Source organism: Gasterosteus aculeatus, chromosome 17 (assembly GCF_964276395.1).
Source record: "Gasterosteus aculeatus chromosome 17, fGasAcu3.hap1.1, whole genome shotgun sequence".
NCBI classification, from domain to species: domain Eukaryota; kingdom Metazoa; phylum Chordata; class Actinopteri; order Perciformes; family Gasterosteidae; genus Gasterosteus; species Gasterosteus aculeatus.
The window spans coordinates 9811650-9835295 of NC_135705.1; the positions used below are offsets into that span (position 1 = coordinate 9811650).

The window sequence follows — 23646 nt, forward strand, 5'->3', positions numbered from 1 at the left end:
CATGACAACTGTGACTAAGTATGTAACTTGTATGTTTCCCGCGAGCAATTTATCCGTTGAAACAACGTTTAAAAGACGTCTATGGCCCGACGTTGAAAAGAGGTTGCAAATTGGTTCAAAAGTGAAAGTTGACGTTTACGTTTAGACCACATTTCAACCAGCGAGCATTTCAACGTTGAAAAGACGTTTAAAAGACGTCTATGCCCGACGTTGAAAAGACGTTGCAAAATGGTTTAAAAGTGAAAGTTGTTTCAACGTCTATTCGTAGACGTTGAAAAGACGTTCGCGTATAGACCCGTTTTCAACGTGATTTATAATATCGGTGGGAAACTTACAAATGTGGACGTAGTTTCTTTTTAAACCTCTAAAATAATGATATAGCACACAAGAGAGGACGAAATATTACCGTATTAAAAAATCACGTTGAAATGTGGTCTAAACATAGACGTCTTTTCAACGTCTACGAATAGACGTTGAAACAACTTTCACTTTTAAACCATTTTGCAACGTCTTTTCAACGTCGGGCATAGACGTCTTTTAAACGTCTTTTCAACCAAAAAATGCTCACTGGGATAGAAAGCAGAAGACACCTCACAGGGGTTACACTCACTGCATTCCAACGTGATCTCCAAAACCTGTTCGTAAAAATGTATACGAAAATCTTCAACATACAAATTCGTAACAATACGAACTGCGGGGGTTAACCACGCCCCTTGAGTGACATGGCGGACCATGTTGGATTCTTGAGTGAACGTCTCTCCACCATGTTGTATTGGTGGATTGAAGCAAGTGTCCTCCGTCGCATGTTTGAGGGGGTTAGGGTTAGTATTGTATTCTTACAATCAACAACATTGATTTCTCGTTAAAAATGCAATCGTAACACGTTTATTTTACATTGTTAGACTTCATGAAGTGTGTTTACGGGGTGCAGGTCCCCATTCACTTTGAATAGGGTGACGTCATCATTTGCAGTCCGTATTTATTTAGTATGTATCACTACGAATTTGTATGTTCAAGATTTTCGTATACATTTTTACGAACAGGTTTTGGAGATCAGGCTGTGCATTCATATGTTGGCACTCTACGAGAAGAGTTTGCAGAGCTCGAAGAATCCGCATGCCGCACGCACTGTTAGTGCCACACAAAACTACCAGTTTGACTACAAGAAAGACATTTGCAGACGAGTCTGGTGATGACAGTGAAGTAGCTTTTACTGATAGTAGTCAGAGATTTAAGGTCAAAACATATTATGTCACCATTGACAGATCTGGATAGTTCCTTCTCAGACAAACTTATTCAGTTGGAGCACTTGAGACTTCACCTGTACAGCTTCTGCAAGCTCTTGAGAGACATGGACTTAAGACAACCTTTGCAAATGTTTATGTTGCACTAAGAATGTTTTTAACCTTGCCGGTGTCTAACTGTGAGGGTGAGAGGTCGTTTTCTGTTTTGAAACGAGTTAAAAATGAGCTGAGGACCACAATGTCACAGACACGGCTCTCTGCACGTTCTCTCTTGGCCATCAAACATGAACTTGTTAGTGCCCTTGATTTTGAAGATATTGCACATATTGCATCATATGTGAGTGAGCGGCTTTGAGGTGCATTTGTTGTTCTCTGAGCATTTGTACATCAAATGCACTTGATGACAGTTAGTTTTTGAAGTATTGAGTATATTAACTTCATATTACTGTAAATTATTCTCTATTTTGCATCCTGGGGTCGTGATCATGGGGCCCTTGAACAGCGAAGTGTTAATCTGGCCCTGATGGTGAGGCACCTGTTTGCACCAAAGAAGGGTGCGAGGGGTGGGGGCTGCAAAGATAATGATTTGTCTACACGAGCGGTTACCACAGCAGCAGGGCCTTTATGATCACACCGGCTGTGGGCGTGGGTGTGTGTGCGAAAGAAAGAGAGAGAGAGAGAGAGAGAGAGAGAGAGAGAGAGAGGGCGAAAGGGGGAGAGGGGGGGGGCAGTCAGAGGAAGCTCAATCGACGATCTCTTAAATTCCTGCTCCCCTGCAACGCAATTTGTCCCCGTGTGGCTGCTTCGCTGCTCTCGTGTCTCGTGTCCGACATCCGTTCTTTCTTTCTTTTTTTTTTTCGAGCACAGAAGCATCAACAAGCGCACTTGAGTGCTGGAGATCCTGCAAGCGGCGCCTCACTCTCCCCATCATGTTGTAATCACAGTTCGGAGCTCGCTGGTGTATTTTGTGATTCCCGCTGAAGCGTCTGAGTTGCTTGGTACCAGCAGCAGCAAGGGGAGGAGGAGGAGGAGGAGGAAGAGGAAAAGCCGAAGGGAAAAAGAGAATAATGCAACATTGCAGCGCAGCGCGCGTGTTGTTCCTGCGCCGATAGGGTGATTCAAAGTGCGCGGACTGCGGGAATAGGAGCCATTTACAACGCGTTTGTTCTCGCGCTGTAGAAAAGGAAAAGATCGGAAGAGCGAGCCCGGATCATCGACCTACAAAGATCCGAAGGCGATCCTCCAACCTGCAGGGTGTCACCCTGAGAGCCCGAGGAACGATGTCCTCCACGAGATTCAAGAAGGACAAGGAGATCATCGCGGACTATGAGACCCAAGTGAAAGGTGCGGTGTGGATGTGATGCCCGTGTCCGTTTGTCCTGCTCCTTTGTTGGGGCATTTCTTTTGATTCGTGTGTCATGTGTCAGTGATCTTTCCACATCCAAAGCATAGACAGCACTGACAGGCGCCCCCCCCTTCATGGCAGGTAAACCGTGACAGTCAGTCAGAAGGGCATCGTGGAGGAGCGAGCCTCGCTTTTATTCTGCAAATGTTTCCTGTATTAATTCAGCAGCAGCCAAAGGGATTTTCGTGTGCTGAATTATTATTTTTCACAATGTGGTCAGCAATGTATTTGTATTATCCCTGTTGAAATCTTTGTTTGTGTCTTATGATTTTAAGGTGACTTCAGCTTTACGCCACGGTCAGTAGTCCTGCATCTTTTTTTAATAGAGTGTAAATCATTATTAAAAAAAAGGGTTAAGCTCTGTGAAGAAACAAAATGATAAATAATAACTTCCAAGTATTTGTATGCAACCCGAGAACGGCAGACCACCCAAATAAACAAGCGCAAAACCCATCAAGGGATTCAGTTTATTCAGCCGTGGTGTAAAAGTGACGGAGGCAACACCGTACATACGGGCAGAGCAGCCTCCTTATGAGCTCGGTGGAGCTGGGGTTGAGTTTCAAGGCCCTGGAGCCATTACTGGCACTCTCCCTCTCAGTGGTTTCACTATACGCCTCTGGGGCTTCAGCCCATCATCCCCCCGAGGCTTGTACAAGTCCAGACCTTTGGATGCTCCGAGTGTGAGCTTTTGACTTTGTAGGATCCTCAGTGTTCTTCGTGTTGATTGTTGTGATTCAGCTGCTAGTCTTTGCCCTTTATCACCTTGGTTTGGTTTCTTGGCATTTGCTGGTCATTCAGAAAATTGCATGTCTTGTTTCTGCCAATAGCTTATTCTGCTGCTCTCGACTTTACTCCAGGCCATTATTTTGGTAATTCAAAACATCAATTATTCATCTGAGATCTCACTGAGCCGAGGGAGAATTACTCTTGTTTCATAGAGCTCGGCCCTGTGTGCTGCCTCTTTCCATTAGACGTATTGAACTGTGGGGGTACGAAGGTAATGTTAATTTATGGAGAATGCTGCTTGTTTCTCATTCACAGCTGGCGTGTGGCATTGCCTACAGACACGGAGAGCTCTGCTCCCGACATCCCCAACCTCACAACAATGGCGATGTTATGAATCAAAGCGGGCGGGGAGCGAAGTGTAATGAAATTCAGACTGGAAATTGCACCTGTCTTTCTCTGAGTTATTGCTTTATGGTCAATGTTTACATGGCAGAAGGGGCAGAATCATCAGTGATTGCGACATAACAACATTGCAGGGTTTATGTATGAGGTCTAATCCATTCACAGAAGAACGCTGTCAGTGCTTCGGGTTTCGCAAATGATATTGTTACCTCAAACATACTGTCTGCAAGTGACTCATATAGACTTTAACTCCTCTGTTGCACTCTCACAAAACCAGAATCTTGACCCACCACCATTGATGAATTCTCGAGGACCCTCAAAGCAGTGATCTCTGAAGAACCTCGGGAGATGGTGTTCACTTTATTCACGCTGCTCAGCCGGTGGATCCTGCATTAGCATGTCAATAGAGGGGGTTCACACGCTGAACAGAGAGAGGCCGACAGCAGAGGTTGGACTCTGTTTTGGAGCTTACCGCCCTGTGTTTAGTGGACAGCAGCTCTCCCTCCTCCCGTTTGCCAGTTTAATAGGCAGCTTGTGAAGTTTTGCTCAGCCACCAGCAGCTGTTTGACATTTACGCTCCGGGTTCTGAGAGTGATGGCTGCAGTATAAACTTCCACATCCGTAGGACGGGGATGAACTGAACCATCAGTCTCTATTATATGAAACTGTGTGCTTTAAAAGTCCATTGATCAGAGGTTAACTCGCTGGCTTAACAGAGAAACAGATGACGATGGCTGAGAGACGAAGACAGAGGCAGAAATAATACCATATACGACCCCAGGAAGAAGCTTTGAAACCAAACCTGAACACTTAAACCACACAAGTAAAAGTTGAGACCTCATTTGTCTTCTGCAGACTTTTTATTAAACTGTTCTTGTTTTTACATCTTTGTTGCCGACCTGTGTTTATATTATAACCTTAGTTTTCATATTTTGTAGACTTTAGAAGATAAAAGTAAGTTTGTTCTTTGCATTAACTTTTTTTTTTGCATTAACTAACTTTTGATGGTAGTCTTTTTCTTTCTCTATTTAAATATTTTCTAAATCAGACACATAATTACTTTCACTAACACAAGCATTTGAGAGGAGGTACAGTTTTAATGGGATTGAATTTACACAAGGCGATATTTCCCTTTACCTATTTTTCCTTTAGGATGGGGAAATGCATGCAACTGCTTTTGAAAAATGTTAAAAAGCACATACACAAAAAGAGGAAGGGTATTTTCAACTGCGAGTTCAAGTTGCAAGTGTAGTTTCTGTTGATAGTTTCCGCCAGTTCTTTCCTGCCAGACTTAATGCAAAAAAAGTTAACCTCCCAAGGAGATCAAATCGTGAAAGTAATTTGATCAACATACATTTCTAACAGGACTATATGTCGCCGGCTCTGCATGTGTTTTGGCACAATTTCCACAGAATGCAAACCAGTTTCTTTTGTGCAGTCAAAATACACAGAAAGTGACAACAAACCGTTTTATTTTAAAGTATTAATGATATCATGTTATGTTCTTTGCAGCTATACATGTCAACCAGAGTATTTATGGAAATTATTTTGGTCAGAAACCACACCCCTCATATTAAAATGAAAAATACTCTGTCTCGTGTGAAATAATGACCTGAGAAGATGAGTCAATGTGTGTTATCTGTGTGTTTGTTGTAACCCAGGCTACAGAGAGCTCTGCTGAGGGAGATACCTGTTTCGATTTTTCAGCAAAGTAAAAATGTGTTTTTAAGATCAGAGCTTGCCAGCGTTACGGTGGGATTTGGTCTAATAGCTATTATCATCCCGCTGGGCAACAGAAACAGCTCTGTGGAATGTTGGGAGTTGGGTGAGAAAATGGTCGGATTGACTCACCTGCAGCTAACTGCTGATTGGGAGAACATTTCAAAAGAAGAAATGACATATTCTAACTCAGGTTTGGTCCGATACATTTTGGGTTTCACATTTTGCAGCTCCAATTGCCGTGTTGCTGAGTGAAGATTGTGACTCAAGACGACACCGCAATGTAACGTAAAACAGACAGGCCCTTGATTACACATACATTTAATCCTGAATGTAATTCAAATGGGTGAGTTGTATAAAATCAACCTTTGTCATTAATGGGAATAGAAGCTATGGAGACTTAAACATATTTTTGTACCAAGCAGTAACCCTGTTTATTTCTGCTAGTTATACATTGGGGTCTATGGGGGATTGATGCTATTCGGTCATTCACAATCACGTATTGGTGGAAATCAGTTTCAAATACTTAAATATTACTTCTTTTATAAACACCAGAGGTTGCTGCTTGATTCAGTCCACACAAATAATGTTTTCTTGCAGGGTTTGTGTGCAGGACTATTTCATGTTAGCTTTTTCGCTATTCCAGTCTTTTTCTAAGCTAATTTAGCCAATGGTTGCTTCGTACGGACATAAGAGTGGTAAAGATCCTCCAGTTTAACGAACAACAGTGAATCATTTTGCCTTCACACATCATTTTTTTAACCTAATCACATTTTATTTAGCAAAGCTCAGCAGAAAGAGCTTGATATATTGATAGTTGGTTCTCTCTGTTTCACGAGAGATAATTAGCTTTTCATGGAGCTGGTGATCTGCCAGGCATAGATTATCATTTAAGACAGTGTTTATGTGGTTAGTTTGTTAGCCTTGATGAAGTAGACAAAGGGCCATTTACACTGAAACAACCCACATTCATTCCGTGGTTATTTGGTGCCATTCAGTACATGATTTCACATCTCCTTTCATGCATTCGTGTATGCTGAATGAATCTCACTCAACACGGTCTGAAGTGTAGATCGTCAATAACATGATTGTATTAGATGGAGGACTGAAAACTGTTTGATTGAAATCTAGATTTTTTTTAAAGATGAATTTTCTCTTGACTTTAGAAGATACTCGTGGAATTTGACATTGGAAATTGCCAATAAGGGCAGAAAAGTATGTTTTTTTTCAATTGCCACGATTTTGTCAAAATGACAGGAAATCATGACTTTTTTTTGTTTTTATTATCCAGCAAGTATTCATAGTTAGATGAAGTAATAGTTGATACAAAAAAATGAATTCATAAACAAACTTCCTGCTGAGAGACTGTGACCTTAAAAACAGAGGAAGCGGGGCAGTTTTGTAAAAATAACTCCCCGACGAGAGTTTGTAAAACGGACTATTTGACACAGTAATTAGTTAAGTTTTTCTTGTGCAGTCTTGGGAGCTGCCAAATTAACTTTATTAGGTACCGGGGAAGTGCAGGTCCCACTGAAGACTTCAGATAATTAAAAAGGGAAATCTACTATTTGAGGCTTGCAAATCCCTCTCAGCCATCACTGTTGGTGGAAATAGAAGCAAATGTGGCACAGGCTGGTTATTATTGGGAGCGCCAAACTGTGGCATCTTGTTTTAGCGTCCTTAAGTATTTATTTATTGTAGGGCTGCAACTAATGATTACAGTTTACTGTGATTCAGTTGCGGGCCTTCTGAGCCATCTTACTACAGTTATATAACCCAATAACCTCATTATGACGCCACATTTACAGGTTCTAAAAAATAGGTTTCACTTTGTGATTCTGTTCAGGCCAGTAGAGGAAGTTTAGCTGGGTCCGACGGCCCGACACTGCTGCACTAATATAAGGAGGTATAATATAATATAAGGAGCTCTTTTGTGACTCATCCGAGGTTTTACTAATCTCCCTCTGTATTTTTTAAACTGAACATTGCTCATTGTTTCACATATTAAGTATATATAAATACCATATATTGTGGGGATATTTTTATTTTAATTTAAAGGCAAACAAAAGACAATAGGCTTAGATTAAGTGCATTGATCAGCGGACACCTTGTCAGCTTCACAAATGTAAACCAAGTGTCTTTGCTAACGTGCATCCTCGCTCAATGTTGCCCCCCTTCCGCATCCATCAGACTTCACCTCGTCTCCAATAAGCTGCTCCCTGGGGTCTGGTGCGCACCTATGTTGCCATGGAGACGACCTGGTCCTGCAGTGATGGGCAGCTGTACTGAAGGGGTGTGTTTCCACTTGGAGCTTTATATGCTCGCGCTTCTCTGAAACGTCTCTTACAAACGTGACGACGATACAACCCAAACAGAAGTTTTTGATGGTTTTCCTCTCCTGTTAAGTTGGTAAGAGCCTTAATGAGCTGTTTATCATCTTGTTATCACAGATCATTTCAGATGAAGGAAAGCAGTTGGTTGAATGGTGTTCATCTTTAATAAAAGGATAGAAGTTTGTTGAAATAGTGCTACATATGCTACAACCTCATTTGATTTATTCTTAGTTTTAGAGGACATCCAGTGGAAATCCGATAAACCAGCAGATAATTAGGCAGGAGGATTAGGAGTGAGGGGCGACCCAGAGACTGACAGCTGACATCTTGCTGTAGGACGCTTCGTCGGTTCACCTCTGCTCAGCCATTGATTGGTCGCTGCTGCTTTTGTCTTATCTGTGAGTACATGTGCTGCAGCAGCCTGGACTACTGAGGGAACAGGCGAGAGACAGACAGAGGCATGTCCTCATGAATCCCAAATGCCAATAATCATTAGGGATTCAAAGAAAAAAGAACAGTGAAGTGGGGGATTAGTTCAACGACTGGAACTTATTATAATACAGGGACAGAGAGACAGTGAATTAAGGTCTGGATGAGGGTTGCGTTTCTGTCTGTGTGTGTCTGCTTTTCTTGGGTATTTGGCTCTGCAGTGTAGAATCCACATACTGCAGAGCTGAGTTGGGGATTAGTTTAGGGAAATTTGGCTCCGAGTGGCTTTTGTCTGGTGTGTATGTGTGTGTGCGTCTATACTCAGTTTGTGTGTCGTACTGCACCGTCATGTAAATGCCTGAAGATGTCATTTTTGAAATGTTTAACACCTTCTGAGGCTGGTTGCAATTTATTATTTATCCCCATTACACAGAGTTGTGTAGTTCTTCCCTCCATGTTTTTGGATACTGGTGCAATGACTGTGAAGTGGAATCTTTACTTCTCAAAGATTCAGTAAAACACTGACCTGCATGCTAAACGTGCTTTTAATTATCAGTAGGGAATAATTGCGTCAATATTTAAGATCCGGTTTTAGCCTGTTAAGTTCAGTTTTACATCTATAGAGGAAGTGTTTTTTTCTTTTATCTACATTTCCACCTTGCATGTAGACTGAGATGGAAGCTCTCATTGCATGCATTTATTTCGTGCTCTGTGAACTAAACTACTGCAAAGACACTTCGCATACGGTGCGATGATGAGTGTGCAGCTTGAACACAGCTGCCAAACCCACGGTTTTGTCTTTGAGCGTAAAAGGTCAAAGGTCCGGCATCTTCAACATCCCGCTATTGTTTTCGGAGGGTTTCCTGTGTGTCTACTGTGCTTTCAATTCCTGTCCTCAAACATTGCAAAGGAAATTATGTTGCGGAGCAGGTGTCTAGTGGAAGGGGACGTGGTCTTGATATATAGTGTGTCCTCCCATAAAATGTCATATACAGAATTCGTTACAAGGAACAAAGTGATTTCCAGAGCGGCAGCGGTGGACAGCAGAAGATTAAAACTTGACCTTAGACCTACTGCAGATTTAATCCTAATAATACACAATAAATGAATATAAATGCATATGAACACACATGTTCACTATCCCCAAAAACATTCAACTTGAGGAATTGTTATAAACAGAATGCAATTAATACTTTACATTATAAAAGGCTTTTTATCTTTCATTGCACACAACTCACCTGAGACAATGAGACATATCTGGAGCCGTCTAATTCATTTTTGGTTTGCTTTTAAACCAAGACTAAACAATTTTCATTGTTTCAATTCAATTATGGTTTCATTTATCCTATCCTGTTACAACAACAACAAATTCAATCTAAGCACAGGAGCTGCTTCTCATCTTCCATATTTCTTTGCAGCCACGGAGTCGTGTTGGGTCAAACTTAACTATTGAATCCCGTTTATCACATAAATCAAACCTGACAAGGGATTTTAAATACGTGTGTCCAAACCAAATATAAATGACATGCTGAGCGCTACCCACTACAATATTATGTGTGCCGGGTGCATGAACATAACGCATAGACGCACAGCCGCGGGAGTATAAACCAAGCTGAAAGTGGGGTATCCATGTTTAGCGTCTGTGTGGGTTTAAACCCCGGTTTTCTTCATGTCAGAGAGGAATGGAGGTATGAGGAGGTGGCTGTAGTTCAAGAGAAATGTACGCCGAGGTTGTGTATAGATCACATACGTTGTGTCATAAATAAATATTTTGAACCGCTTTAAAAGCACCTGAAGCCTTTTGAAGGCATGCTCTGTATCAAACTATTCACTGTGGGTTTTATTTACTATGTAAACGCTGGTCTTTTTCTATTTCTCCACTTCATGGAAGACAAATCCATCTCTTCGAATATATTAATAGTGCACAGGACTTATGTTGGTGGTAGATAAAGCACCAAGTACCGATCATTTCTCCTTTAGCTTCCTGCCTACATTTACATTCCCCTCATTGAAGAACCGCAGAGGGGTCCCTCACTTTGTAGAAACCGCAGCCAGCGAAGCCACTCAAAGAGCTAAGAATACTCTGGGAATAATTCTCCAATTGCTCATGGTTTCTTAGAGGGCAAGGCACACTACTGTTGTGCGTGACCTATTTTTCAAAACTCATCTCCCAAAATGTAGAGCTGCAGCTGCTGGTTCAGAGCAGTTCACTTTTCAAACCGCCCCCCCCCTGTCAATCATGCACATGGGTGTCACATTTACCTGGGGCATTTTTTCTTGACTTGCCTGCTTTGACGCTGTGTTTCACGTTTAAAGAGAAAACAGGAACAGAGAAAACAAACACTGCGTAGCGGGAACACACGACTGCTTCACTGCCAGGAATGAGGCCGTAAGTGGCATCTGTCCCTGAGCTCCGGTTCAGGGCTCCCACTAAAAACAGAGTTCTGAGCAGTCAGCGCTGGGGAGGAGAGGGACGCCCCTGGATGAAGGGGAGGGCTGGGACAGTGGTGAACCACAGAGTGAAGCACGCCACTTGATGCTGAGGCCAGGCGGCACGACATCACAGGGAGAAAAAAAACACGCTGGCCCCCAAGACACCACTGATTCACTTCAAATGGCAGGCTTCCCCACGCAGCGAGAGCCTGCACGCCGGACACCCGCAAGGAGCGCTTGGCTGACCAAATTACCCCCTCAACAGCGTGGAAACCCAATCTGTGTCACTGCAGAGGTTTTTGCCATCTAGTCAGCAGTTCTTCAAGAGTTCTTAATGTTTCGGGGTTCTAACTTACAATGACTCACGTTGTGACTCAAGCATGTTGCAACACGCAGGGACTTACTTTTAGGAAGTTACTTTTTTCCACTGCTGGTTTTAAGAGCAAGTAAACACACGACTGCAAGAAGTAAATTTGCAATGAGGAAAAGGTTGATAAGCTGGTCAATTAAATTATGTTCAAAGCATCATCTGATCATGATTTCTGTTGTCTTTATTGCTTTGAACAAAGGAATTCAAACATTTATTAAGAACCTAAAATAAAACACACAAGATAACATCAAAGAAATAAGACCCACGATAAAACCACAGCTGGATGTGCTGTAATCTTGACTTCTTGTCATTTAATTTTACTGCTCAGCTTGATTCAGGAAATGTACTGAGGCAAGTGGTGTTTGCATGTGACAAAAGAACGCCTTTAATATGAGTTGATTAAACCACATTTTGATATTCTATTAGAATGCGCTGATTAGATCAGGAGCTCTCCTTCCTCTTGAGAAGTGACACCACATCCTGCTTGAAATAGCTTCTTCCATCCTCTTGTGTTTCTGTTCTCCTAAATAGGCCTCTGTTCCTGAGCAGAGGAATGTTATGTTGCTGATGACAGCAGTACAAAGAGGGATCAGGTATCTCTCATGGGTTCCCACTGGCATGGAGGATAGTGCGCCTGGCAGCATCGGGTTCCTCTGAAGGAAAAATGCTGCTGCTGTACTCACTCAAGTGGGAGGGTGCATTAGCTTCTCATTAAACCAGCTTGATCCCACAGTAGGTCTTTAGTGTAGACGCCTCTCATACAACATGGGTCATCGTACAGTCCCATCTTAAAGGTTGCTGAAAAAATGTTTTCTTGTTACTTGTCAATGAACATGTGTCAAAAGTGAGAAAAATGTTTTTCAATGGCAAAGAATGATGTCATAATATGAAATGTTGTTTTTTAGCAAACAGCAAAAACAGTATTGTTGTCTCCTGTTTTGTTGGACAGAGATCCGTAACCAGCTGGTGGAGCAGTTCAAATGCTTGGAGCAACAGTCTGAGTCTCGTATCCAGCTGCTGCAGGACCTGCAGGAGTTCTTCCGCCGCAAAGCAGAGATTGAACTGGAATATTCACGCAGTTTAGAGAAATTGGCCGAGAGGTTCTCCTCCAAGATCCGCTGCTCCAGGGAACACCAACAGTTCAAGTGAGTTTCCCTCTCTGCTGATCAACGGAGGCCGCTAGAGTGTCTGTGCATCCCTCTTTATTATAGTATAATTACAAATTGGAAATTCCAAACTTATTTATTTTCTACTATGTGCACCTTTAGTTCAAGACTGCTGTCCTTTACTGCCGTATGTTTGCTGTTTGAGTGAAAAACATAGGTCAGGTGGGGCCTACTTCATCAGCCTTAAGTGAGACCTGCAGGCTTTCTCTCAAAGCCCAGGTCAAAATAAAGCCCACACATGACTCGCCACCACGCGTTAAGCTTATTTCTATGCTACATTAATAACCAAAAGCAAACTCGGCGACAGAGCGACATTTTTATCTTATCTGGATTTCTCCTACTGGACGGTAAGAAGACATTGTTTAGAGAGATATCAAAGCGAGAAAGCATAACTGGGACATTAAAGTAATGTCAATAAAAATTGGATTTTAGGAAAATGAAGGGGGACGTGTGTAGGCACTGTTCTGTTCTCATTCTCTGTGGATATTAGGCCCTAGTTTACATGTTTTAGTTTGAAATCAGCAGATTTTTCATATTCATTTCCCTAAATGTTTTCCTGGTTTAAATGTTGTTTGGGTTTTTTCAACGTGTACCAGACCACAGTGATGTGTATGCCAAGTGCCTCTCTTCTCCCCTAAACACTCACTATTTATAACTGTGAGACCCAGCCCTGCTGCTAATCACAGTGTCTTGTTTGATTACAGCGCAGAAGCACACAACAAAACTCTCCATTATGATTATGTACTTTTGAAAAATATCTATCATTACGGTCAAGATCTCTATGACGTCTTCAAAGGTCAATTGGTTCAGCCACGCTGATGAGGATGCAGTTCATTAAGGAAGTTAAATACTTTTAAGTGCTTCACATACAAATTCAATGCAAGCCACGTTATAATCTCGCACTTAACTTCATAGAAGAAACCTTTGATGAAGCTTTGTGCTTCATTATGTTTATAGTGGCACACATTATGTGCAAATACAGCATGCTCTGTATCAGGAAACAGGCTATAGAGATAGAGATGGCTATTAAGTTAAAAACCATTTAAGGTATCCAAGGAGGGAAAACAGTCTTATATATCTCATATGGTTTGTGTTTGCTAGATGGATCTTTGTCACCTTATTTCTGTAATGTTAAGGACTAACAAGGAGGAATTAGTTGTGACAACTTAAATGTTAGAGTGGTCAAACTATCATAGTACATTGTACTGAAATATTTAAAAGTATGTTGTACAATTAAGTACAGTAAGAGTACTTTTACTTTTATTGGTCTTTTCAGAGAAAGTGAAGCCATTAGTGAAGAACAAAGGCAAAAGGCATAACTGGATCTTAGGACGTAACAAATACCATTAAATGTCATCACAGCCATGACCCCGTCTTGACCCATTTAGATTTAATTTCGGAATACACTGACGAAAAAGAGGTGTGCTCAGAAACCTCCACTAACTCATTGGTACATGACTCACGCAGGGAACAAAATTAAGCTCTGCAGCTGCTCAGATCAAGCACCCCGGGCTAACGGGCATGTTTGATGCAGTCTGGAAACTAAACCAGCTGTGATTTGGCAGCAGATCTCCGGCATGAATCTACACCAGCATATATTTAGTTCAACTCCAGCTCTAAATTTTGAAAGTGGTAACAGCAGGACTTTTCAATCGCGACATGAGTTACATTTAGAGGCCTTGCGAACTCAAATGCTCACTGACCTACTGCATGAAAATATTTGTACTCTTCTGCTTAAATAGACCAAAAAACACACAGCTAATACACAATACCGCATGTTGCATGCAGGACCTGTTTATCGGTCATCTGATCCACAAAAGCAGACATGCTTGTGCTTTCTTGCCTTTCTGATATGTTGGCATTTATACGTGAGACGCCAATAACACGAATTGAATGAGAAATGACTTTAGTTATGCAGAATTGTTAAATGTTAATTATAAATGCCAACTATATGGGTTACAGTTATTTTTACAAACCTGGTTTGATATCTTAAGAAATTTGCCTCACAATCAACATTTATTTATGCATAAAATGTCAGGGACTAATGAAAGTATTCATTTTACATTACAAAGGCCACCCAAGCAGACACACGTCTACACATTTCCGCAGTGCATTTGCCTACATGGACAAAACTTTCTGTATATTGAGCATTAAGAAAATATTTGAAAAATATTAATTCACAAATTGTTTCAAAATATGAAAAAGTTCAACAATGTAAAGAGCCAAATTGAAGAAATAATAATAAGTGACAGACCACAAAGGAAGTGTGGGTCAGCGGCTACTACACTTGCTTAACATTTAACATGATGTAATACTCGCCAAGCTGAAAGTTTACGTTACACATCATTCATACCACGCACGCACTCTATTATGTATTAGAATGAAAACCTTTATACTTTTCCCAGCTTAAAGCACACACGGGCTACATTAAATGTAAACTGAGCACTATTTTGTGAAAAGTTAGTTTTTCAAACATAAACATGATTGCCCCTCGTCCCATTAACTCCAGATCTGAGCAGCCGGGTAACCACAAAGCCTGGCAATGAGCTGTGACTCTACCTGCACTGTGCCAGGCCTCCCACTTTAGTGCACAAGCCACCAAAACACCCCAAAGGCCTAAGCAAAAAAAACACCTGTTTGTCTAATAACAACTCTTCCGCACCAGCAAAAACATCAGAAAATATTTATATATAGTAAATATTCAGTCTCTGTATTCCATCCAGTGGAGCGAATCTGAACTGTATCCTTTTTCAGTGACTGTCATTCATTGCAGTAAAGGTCGTTTCCTGTAAACTCAGTTTTGTACTGCAGAGGAGCCCTAGTTCCTGATTTCTACCGTTATTGCTTTAAGGGACATCCAAAAAATGGAACCAAAAGATAGTCATCTTGACCAGGACAGACTTCCATATGTGCTGGATCACAGCCCACAGTCTGCTGGCTGAACCCTCCCAGTGCAGACTCATTAGCACGCGGAATACCACAGTGATTTACAGCTACTGCAGCTACAGCTGCACCGCAGCAACCCGACCAAAGATCATTTTGCTTTTCCACTTACCTCATTTGCCTCAGTGAAAAGACACAGTGAAAGGTTAGCGAGATGCTGCATACTGCGGCTGCTGTGCCAGATAGTGCACCGCTTTCTTTTTCTTACTGCTTCATAGGTCCTGAGAGACAACAGCTAACGTCATTATAATTATGGATCAAGCATTTCAAGGTAGATCATGGACGACATTTAAAATGTACAAAATCAAATTAGAGTGGATTGGTATAATCTGTCTGTCATACGTACACACATATTCACACATAGCACCATTAAAAAGGCAACTCATGCAATATTGATATGGAGAGTAACCTGTCCTGTCTGGGAGAGATAAGACAGGGCTTGTGCTGATGTCCAAATCTGTCTTTTTGTTTGTGTGTGTGTGTATACAAATGGGTTTGGGATAAACTGGGGGAGAAAATTGTTTGTTATCTTTACAACACCTGATCTTTGTATAGTATATGTGAATTATTTTAGTTTTGAAGCTGCTTTTGCTCATTTCCATGTGACTGCTCCGTTCATTTCATGGTCAGCATGGCGCAGCTTTGAAAATGTATCGATTTTTTTTAGTTTCTTTTAAGAGGAGTGTGAAAGTCAAAATGCAATGGTTTTGTTATGACCGCTGAATAGCTCTTTGATTGTGCTACGTGCACTGGCACCTAACTACAATTGTCACTTTAGTCCCATAACCATGTCTCTTTGCTCAGTAGCTTGGAGGGACAAAGGGTAAAAGGTGAAAGTATTTCTCTTGAGGCTGGGTTTGTTTGAACACGATAGTCCATTCCCTAATTGTGTCAGGCTGACAAGTCCAGCTGGTTGAAGACAGCATGTGCAGCATCGATAGATTAGCTGGTGTATAGTTTGCTTTTCAGATCTTGTCAAACCCTTCATTGACTACTGTGCTTCACTCTCGTGCAGCTGTGCCTTATAAGATGTTGGCAGTGTGTCTCCTCACAAAAAAAGTGCTAAATGATGTGCAGATCAGTGCTGTAGCATATTGAAGGCGAGCTTAAAGGGGGGGGGGCAAAACAGATTTGAATGGCAAAGCTGGCTGCATGTGCCCACGTTCCCCTTGTCTTTTGAAACGCTGTTTGGCTCCTTCTCCGTTTCTCTGGCTGTTTCATTGATAAGCAGCAGGCAGGCAGTGTGGAAGGGATTAAAGAACTTCACAGAGCCTGCATCATAGGCCCGGGTTTATTAGATGGTGGCATTCAGTGCAGCCATGACTAAAGCATATGTTCTGTATAATGCTTACTAGTTCAGGGTACGCACATTATGGAGACAGCTTGCCATCAGTTTATCCTTCAATCAAAGCTGTACACTCTTTTTTTGTACACACTTTTTTGTTGATGTGTTTATGCGTCTGCACGCTCCTCCATGCATTAATAGATTACACTGCACGGATGCGTGTCTGCGTCACAGAGACAGTGAAGCAGTGCCCAACAGCCAGGCATTGCTTTGCAGGATGAGACAGATGTAATAGGATGCGAGAAAAGCTTCACTCAACTCCTCCTCTTCCTTCTCACTTCTCTAGAGACTCTCAGAGCTCATTGTTTGCCTCCTGCATGTTAATGATATCCTGTGTATAAATACGGAGGGCATGAAGCCATCCAAAAGCAACCCTTTGGAAGGCTTCTAGATTAGTTGACCCACTGGCTCTTAACCGATACTCAGCCTTTTAGGGGAATCATCCAAGAGAAGTTGATACAGAGTAGAAATGAGTTTTACTGCATGCTGAAGTAGATCCTTTGGGCTGGAAAAGCCTCTGCCTCAGAGAAGGTGGAAAAGAAGACAATTTCTCTTTCCCATGAAGCAAGTCAAGGATCTACTGTACATTTATTACCATGTTAAAATACATGAGTTTCTGCTGATACACTGGCCTAATTACCAAACATCTGCTCCCATTTCCTGCAAAATGAGGACAGCACTTGAGAAAGAGACGTTGTGTTCTTTTTCTGTTCCTCTTTTCAAGGCTCTAATCCGTAACATAAAAAATATGTACCTAGCATACCTAAGACCGAATCACTATTATTATTATTAAAATTAGTAATGTTTCCATTAATCTTAAGTGTGCTTCTAAGGAAATTTTTGCATTGTTATTGTAATATTTTTAGCTCGCATGGCCATGCTTTACCAAAGTCCTTGCATCTCCTTAGACGCAGATCATATTTAAAAGGAGGGACTTAAAGTTGCTGTGATTAATATTTAAACTAGTCTTAAATTAATAGTGATACCTATATGTGACCTACTATAGATAAACATCAGCGAGAAGATTCTTTTAAATGACTTTTCTTGCCGTTCGGTTCGGATTCTGTGCAAAATCAGATGAAATCACGCGGGTTCACCGGAGCTCCAGCGCACTGCAATGGACGCAGATCTGCTCTGCAGTCTGAAGCTCCGATGGGAGGCGGAGAGTTGCTCCTGAACCAAGGCTTTGCTGGTCAGACCGTCAGACTGCAATAAAATGAGAGGTTTCCTAAAGGGACTGTGGTGCTGAGAAACACTACAGCTCATGTCCACAGAGACTGCTGACATCAAACAAATGTTTTCGGTTTCAGAAGGTAGCTTTCTGCAGAAAATGTAGCGCCAGCATTAGATACGGGACTCCAAACACATTCAACCATCAGAATAGGGCCTATGATTGACCTGAACTGGATGGAAAGCTAAAGAGGATAAGGAGGGAACTAAAATGGACCACTTTTAGGGATTAGCAGAGAGTCAAGGTGCTTATCTGCACAACCACAATTATACATCGAAGAGCTGCATCCCTTAAAGGCAGATAGGTTAGTCAAGCAGGTGCAAAATGAGGGATGGTGACTGATAGTGTAGAAATAGGCCGTCCCATATGAGAGAAGGAGAATATCACTTTTAAACCGTAAATTAATGTCCAATTTAATCATTTCATTATTACCTCTTGATTGCAAGACTGAAATGACTGTAATCTCAAATTACCATTACGTTTTTTTGATTGCAAATTAATTGAAAGTGTGTCTCAGGGCACCATTCTCAATGTAACAATGAAAAAGTGGGCTGTAATAAATGGATAGATTATGGTTTTTACACATGCCATCCGGTGTTCTGCCCCTCGCTGATGACACGAGAACAACGTGCCGGAGTTTGTGCTCCGTCAGCCTGATGTGAGTGTGTTTTATGGGCAGAGTTAAGCAAAGGCAAAATGGGGAAAGCACTCCGGAGTAGCTAGATATTAACTTCATTAGATGTGATTAGCATTATGGAAGCTCTGTGAAGGGGGGGGGGGGGGGGGGGCTCTGTGATGTTGGTGCTGCTCATCTCTTTTTCTCTAGCGGTGAAACCGTATCCCCCACCCTGCTCTGGCTCTCTCCCTCCTCTCCCCTTCTCTCTCTTTGTCTCACCCCCCTCGGGGTTGGTTGATTGATTAATACTCAGATGTGATCCCAACAAGGCCATGGGTTTCAAAGAATTGTGTGTGTGGTTCTATGTTTATGTGCCTTGTTCTTTCTATTTGAGATCACCTGAGACAGAAACATTTTAAAGTGATTTTGTAGCAATAATCCCTCATGACTTTGTTGATCATTATGGTCAGTTGATGTCGTACTACATCGTAGTATTATTCGGTGTACGGTTGAAGACGGATAAGAAATTATTCAGTTAAGGAAGATATTCACCAAAAAAGAAGAGAACTTTGAGTATTTATACAAGACAGGGTTGTCTTCTTTTGACAGATCATTGTAGATTTATTGTTTAATATAAATCCAAATGCCTTTGTCAATAGACAAACCATACTATGTAAAGCACCAGGGTGTGGAATGTGAGCAGGAGCCTCTGTATGGCCTCACAGAGCTGCTTGATCTCTCTCTAAATTTTTTTTTTCTTTTACGCTTCATTAATAGAATATTTAAAAGCAAAGGAATTACTTACTACACTAGTTCATGACAAACTAACAGCCTTGTCTTTTTCTTGTTTTTCAGGAAAGACCAGCACCTGCTGTCCTCAGTAAATTGTTGGTACCTGGTGCTGAACCAGACGAGGCGAGAGAGCCGCGACCATTCAACCCTCAGCGACATCTACATCAACAATGTCATCTTACGCTTGGCTCAGATCAGCGACGACATCATTCGCCTGTTCAAGAAGGTCAGTGGAGCTATCATCAGGAATCAGGAAACATTTATTGCCATAATATGTCAGACATACAAGGAATTTGACTTGGCGGTTGGTGCGTAACAGCAGACAGTACGACAATAGACGACAAGACAACAGTGCACGAGGAATAAAAATAAAAACATAAAAAATAATAATGATAAAATAAAAAATAATGCTATGGGTTGATAGTATAATGCTATGGGTTAGTTTCAAATAAAGGAATAAAGTTAAAAATATCTAAAAAAAAATAAAGTGCACCAGCAAACAGAAAGTGACGAGTGAAAAGTGACAGGCCTGCATAACATGTTAAAATGACAAAACTAATAACAACCAATGAGCTTAAAGATTTAATTTGCTGAACTTTGACCCCCGTTGTTATGCCTTCGCGTTACATGAAGTTGAACTTGTGATGATCAAGGTAAAGCGGCTAAAGTGATGGATTCCTCTCTACGTAGCATATTCAGTGATGTTAGCTAGAATGTTGTGGTGCTGTGAGCTGTCTCAACAGACATGGATTCATAAGTTATAGTATAACTGTCCTTATTAGCGTAAGCTTCCCTAGTTCATGTAGGTATGTGATGATTGTAATAAATGACAGCTTTCTATTAGGACTGTTTGAGAAGGACCCGCCACATCTCTTGCAGAGTGTTGCATCACTCGCTGGTTGAATCCTCCGTGCTCCTCTGCAGTACACGCTGCAGTCTGTCTCACTTCAGAGCCACAGATGCATACAGATGTTGTTTACCAGCTGCCGGAATCCTCTGTGGCTATTTCCCATTGATCACATTCAGTCCAATTCTTGTTTGAGAATGATTTACTACTCTAAAGCAGTAAAAGTAAAAACAACCGATCCCATCTTTTATTCCTGAGATTATTTAGTTTTTACCTCTTTGATGATTAGTTTTATTTTTGACTCAACAGTAGCACGTCCCTTTAAGCGCAGTTAGCCGATTAGGGCGTGGATAAAAATGTTAACTTGGAGAAAGGCCTGGATTCTGTTTGTGTGTCTGTATGGGATTTGCCTGATTTGTTTCAACAGGAAGTAAATGATACCCCCCCCCCATGTTGTGATGTAAAACTTTTTTATGATCTCACATAACATTACAAGTGAGAAATGAATGCAATCGCATTAACTATGCTGTTTTTTGTGTCGACCTTCCTCAACCATCACAGCTTCTTGTAGCTCTGTTTAGTTAGCAGAGTGAGAGGTGTATTTTCTGTTTTTTAGAACGTGTCAGATCATCACAACGAAAAATTGTGCTGCTGTTACATTTTCCCACCTTTTTCATCTGCAAATAAAGGCTATATGCTTCTCTCCAACACACCCTTTATTAGATTCACAGTTATTTGTTTCTCCAATCCAGGTGTGTCACACGTTCTTTATCACAAGGCAAGCTGTGAATACGTACAGCAGCCTGTGAGGAGAGAAAAAATATTAGTTTACTGGCAGAAACAGAGCTAACTTCACTTAAAATTACATATAAAACTGGAAATAGATATTTTTCTTTCTCTTTTATAAATACATTTTTTATATATATTCGGCTTTGTAGAGCACAAAAACAGACAATAGTTTTTTTTTTGAAAGAAGGTTTCACACAGTGTTGTCACACCTTGTTGCACTTCACACACACACACACACACACACACACACACACACACACACACACACACACACACACACACACACACACACACACACACACACACACATATGCACACAGGTATCAGATCATAAATGACACATTTCAAAAAGCGGTGGAAAAGTGTGAATATGAAGGCGCTGAAAGTTGCATGTGGCATTGCTCCCCTTGGCTGTTGAACACCAAGTAGTTACGCACCGCAAGTAGTGTGTCATTTGTACAAGAGAGGTACAATACATTCAAAGACAAGAACACTGTAATTGCTTGTACACTTTGAAATAGATTTGTGAGCCTCAGTATTAATTCCATTTTTGTTAGCACTGTTGTCGTTAATTTCATTCATTTCCCCATCCAGCCTGGTTCATTTTTTACTCAAAAAATAGTTAATGCTTTTAGTTTCAAACTTTAGATAATTACATTTAAATTCAATCAAGCATACTTAATTACTTAATGTACCTGTTCAGATTGTTTTTTGATGTTGTAAACTCTCTTTAGACAGTTTCCATTGCGTATTTTATGGTTTTGTTCTTTAATTAATTAAAAAAACTTCTCTTGTGTTGTACTCTTTACAGGCCAGAAATCCTGATTGTTGGAAGGAGAAAGTTCCAAATTATTCAATTATTATATTCACCATGATTGACCAAAGCCATTGTGTCCTTATAAGGGACCAAGAGGTCACAACTAAAGGCTCTAACATGATTTGTTGTGTCACCAATGTCATTTCTGCTTGCGGTGTTTCAGAGCAAGGACATTGGGATTCAGATGCACGAGGAGCTGGTGAAGGTGACGAATGAACTCTACACTGTAAGTAATACACGGCGTCTGGTACTGGCAGATGCCTTATCTCATATATAAGCTCATCCTGTTATCTTTCCTCACTGGCTTTCTGAAATTATATTTCATGTACTCTCTTTTTTTAGTTGTATTTTTCTACCTTTTTTTTCTTTTTACATTTAGAACAACTTTTGCTTTTTTTACTCCCCCTTTTTTCAACTGTTAGGCATCCTGAAGCTGCGTCACATGCATACTAATGTTAAAAGGTGCTGAAACGAAGCATGAAAGGAAGTGTCCTGTCATACTTTATGTTTAGGTAGTTTGGTTTTCAAGAATCAGTAAGACAGAATTATAGGACCATATCAATTAAGTAGTAAATCTCCCATACCACATTTTCTCAGATGTATTTAAATGAGGTGTCAGCAACATTACACTTTCTTGTGTGAACTTCACCATTCCAATAAATTGCATGATAACTGGTAAGAACTTAGGTACTGAATTTGTGATTTCCTGCAGGACACGGTAGATGAACGTATAGTGGCGCTGCACTGAGCGCTGTGCTTAGTTACCCATTGATGGAGGCATGGTGCCCGAAAGCTGGATGAGCTCCAGGCAACTTCAGCAATCTAGGATCTAGCATAATAGGAAGCTGCAGCATTACTGAGAGTGAAGATCCTGTTGTCGTTCTGGTGGCTTGTCGTCCCCACCAAACCTGAAATAAGAGGAGAAGCCAGGGTGTATGAGTAGCCAGCCACTCCCAGCTCTCGGCAAAATGTGTCTGTGAAGTTCAGGTTTTTGAGCTTTTAGCCATTTTAATTTCCGGCTGCACTGACTTAATATCCCCACTGGGATCAATAACGCTTGTCTTATCTGTCCAATCTACCTGGAGTCGCATGTCTGCTCTTCAGTCTCATACACGGTTATTCTTCTGTTAACAACATTGACAATATCTCCTTCAGACCAAGGTGCTGGTTCCATTCATTTAAGCATTTGTAGTTCAGTCATTGTTTCCTCAGCAGTATTCAATATATACTTACTACTCCTCAGGGCTGAAAAAGAAATATCAAAGTATCATAGCTGCTGTATTATCAAGATCAATATAAGATCAGATAAGATATTGTCTCTATTTTGCGTGTACCTTTATAGTAAATAAATATAATAAGTATATACATTCTATTGACTATTATACACCTTATACACACACCTCCAGTAGATGCAGCTGAAGCTCAGTCTTTCTGCAAATTAGTTTGTGTCTAACTTCACGTCGAGAAGTTCAAAGTCGGCTACATGAAAATTCAGAGGAAGTTGAAAGGAAACAGTTTCATTGCCTGGCGAGAAACCAGTGTTAGTTTCTCTCTACGCAGAGTAGCAATATACTGTAGAAGTCCAGCTTTGTCGCTGTGGTAATAGACAGCGAATAGATAGATAGAATAGCGATGGAATAGTGGATTTTATTTTATTCTAAATATATTTGACTTCCAGGTGTTTTAACTGCAGCTTTTTTCACTCTGTTGTTCTGGTTTTCATAAGAGTCCCTGCACTGCAGTAAGAGGAGTACTATTTACTCACACACAGAGGGGAAAATATAGATCCTGCTTATGGCGCAGCACTTATTACTCTCACAGGGTTGGAGGTCATTGGATGATTATAGTTGCATGTGACCCAACAGCAAACATGTGATTTGATGAGTTTTTAAAGCTTAGGTGCCTAAGAAGAAATCAAAGCGATGAGATAACTGCAGAGATCAATGTTGTCACTGTTACTGTTGAAAGGACCTCGAAACAATAAGTACAGGGTGACGCAAAGATACAAGTGATGAGGCTGGGAAAGCCAAGAGGGGACG

At 41.0% G+C, this 23646-nt stretch overlaps 1 protein-coding gene across 2 annotated transcripts in view; it reads left to right on the top strand.

The window, feature by feature from the left end:
• The first annotated feature begins 1858 nt into the window (after positions 1 to 1858).
• srgap3 (SLIT-ROBO Rho GTPase activating protein 3) overlaps positions 1859 to 23646 on the top strand; it is a 41010-nt gene continuing 19222 nt past the window's right edge. For both annotated transcript variants that reach the window (XM_078092067.1, XM_078092068.1), the window contains exons 1-4: positions 1859 to 2588; positions 12011 to 12206; positions 19218 to 19380; positions 21771 to 21833. In XM_078092067.1, the coding sequence (XP_077948193.1) occupies positions 2525 to 2588; positions 12011 to 12206; positions 19218 to 19380; positions 21771 to 21833 (486 nt within the window). In that variant the 5' untranslated portion in view covers positions 1859 to 2524. The remainder of the gene's footprint in view (positions 2589 to 12010; positions 12207 to 19217; positions 19381 to 21770; positions 21834 to 23646) is intronic.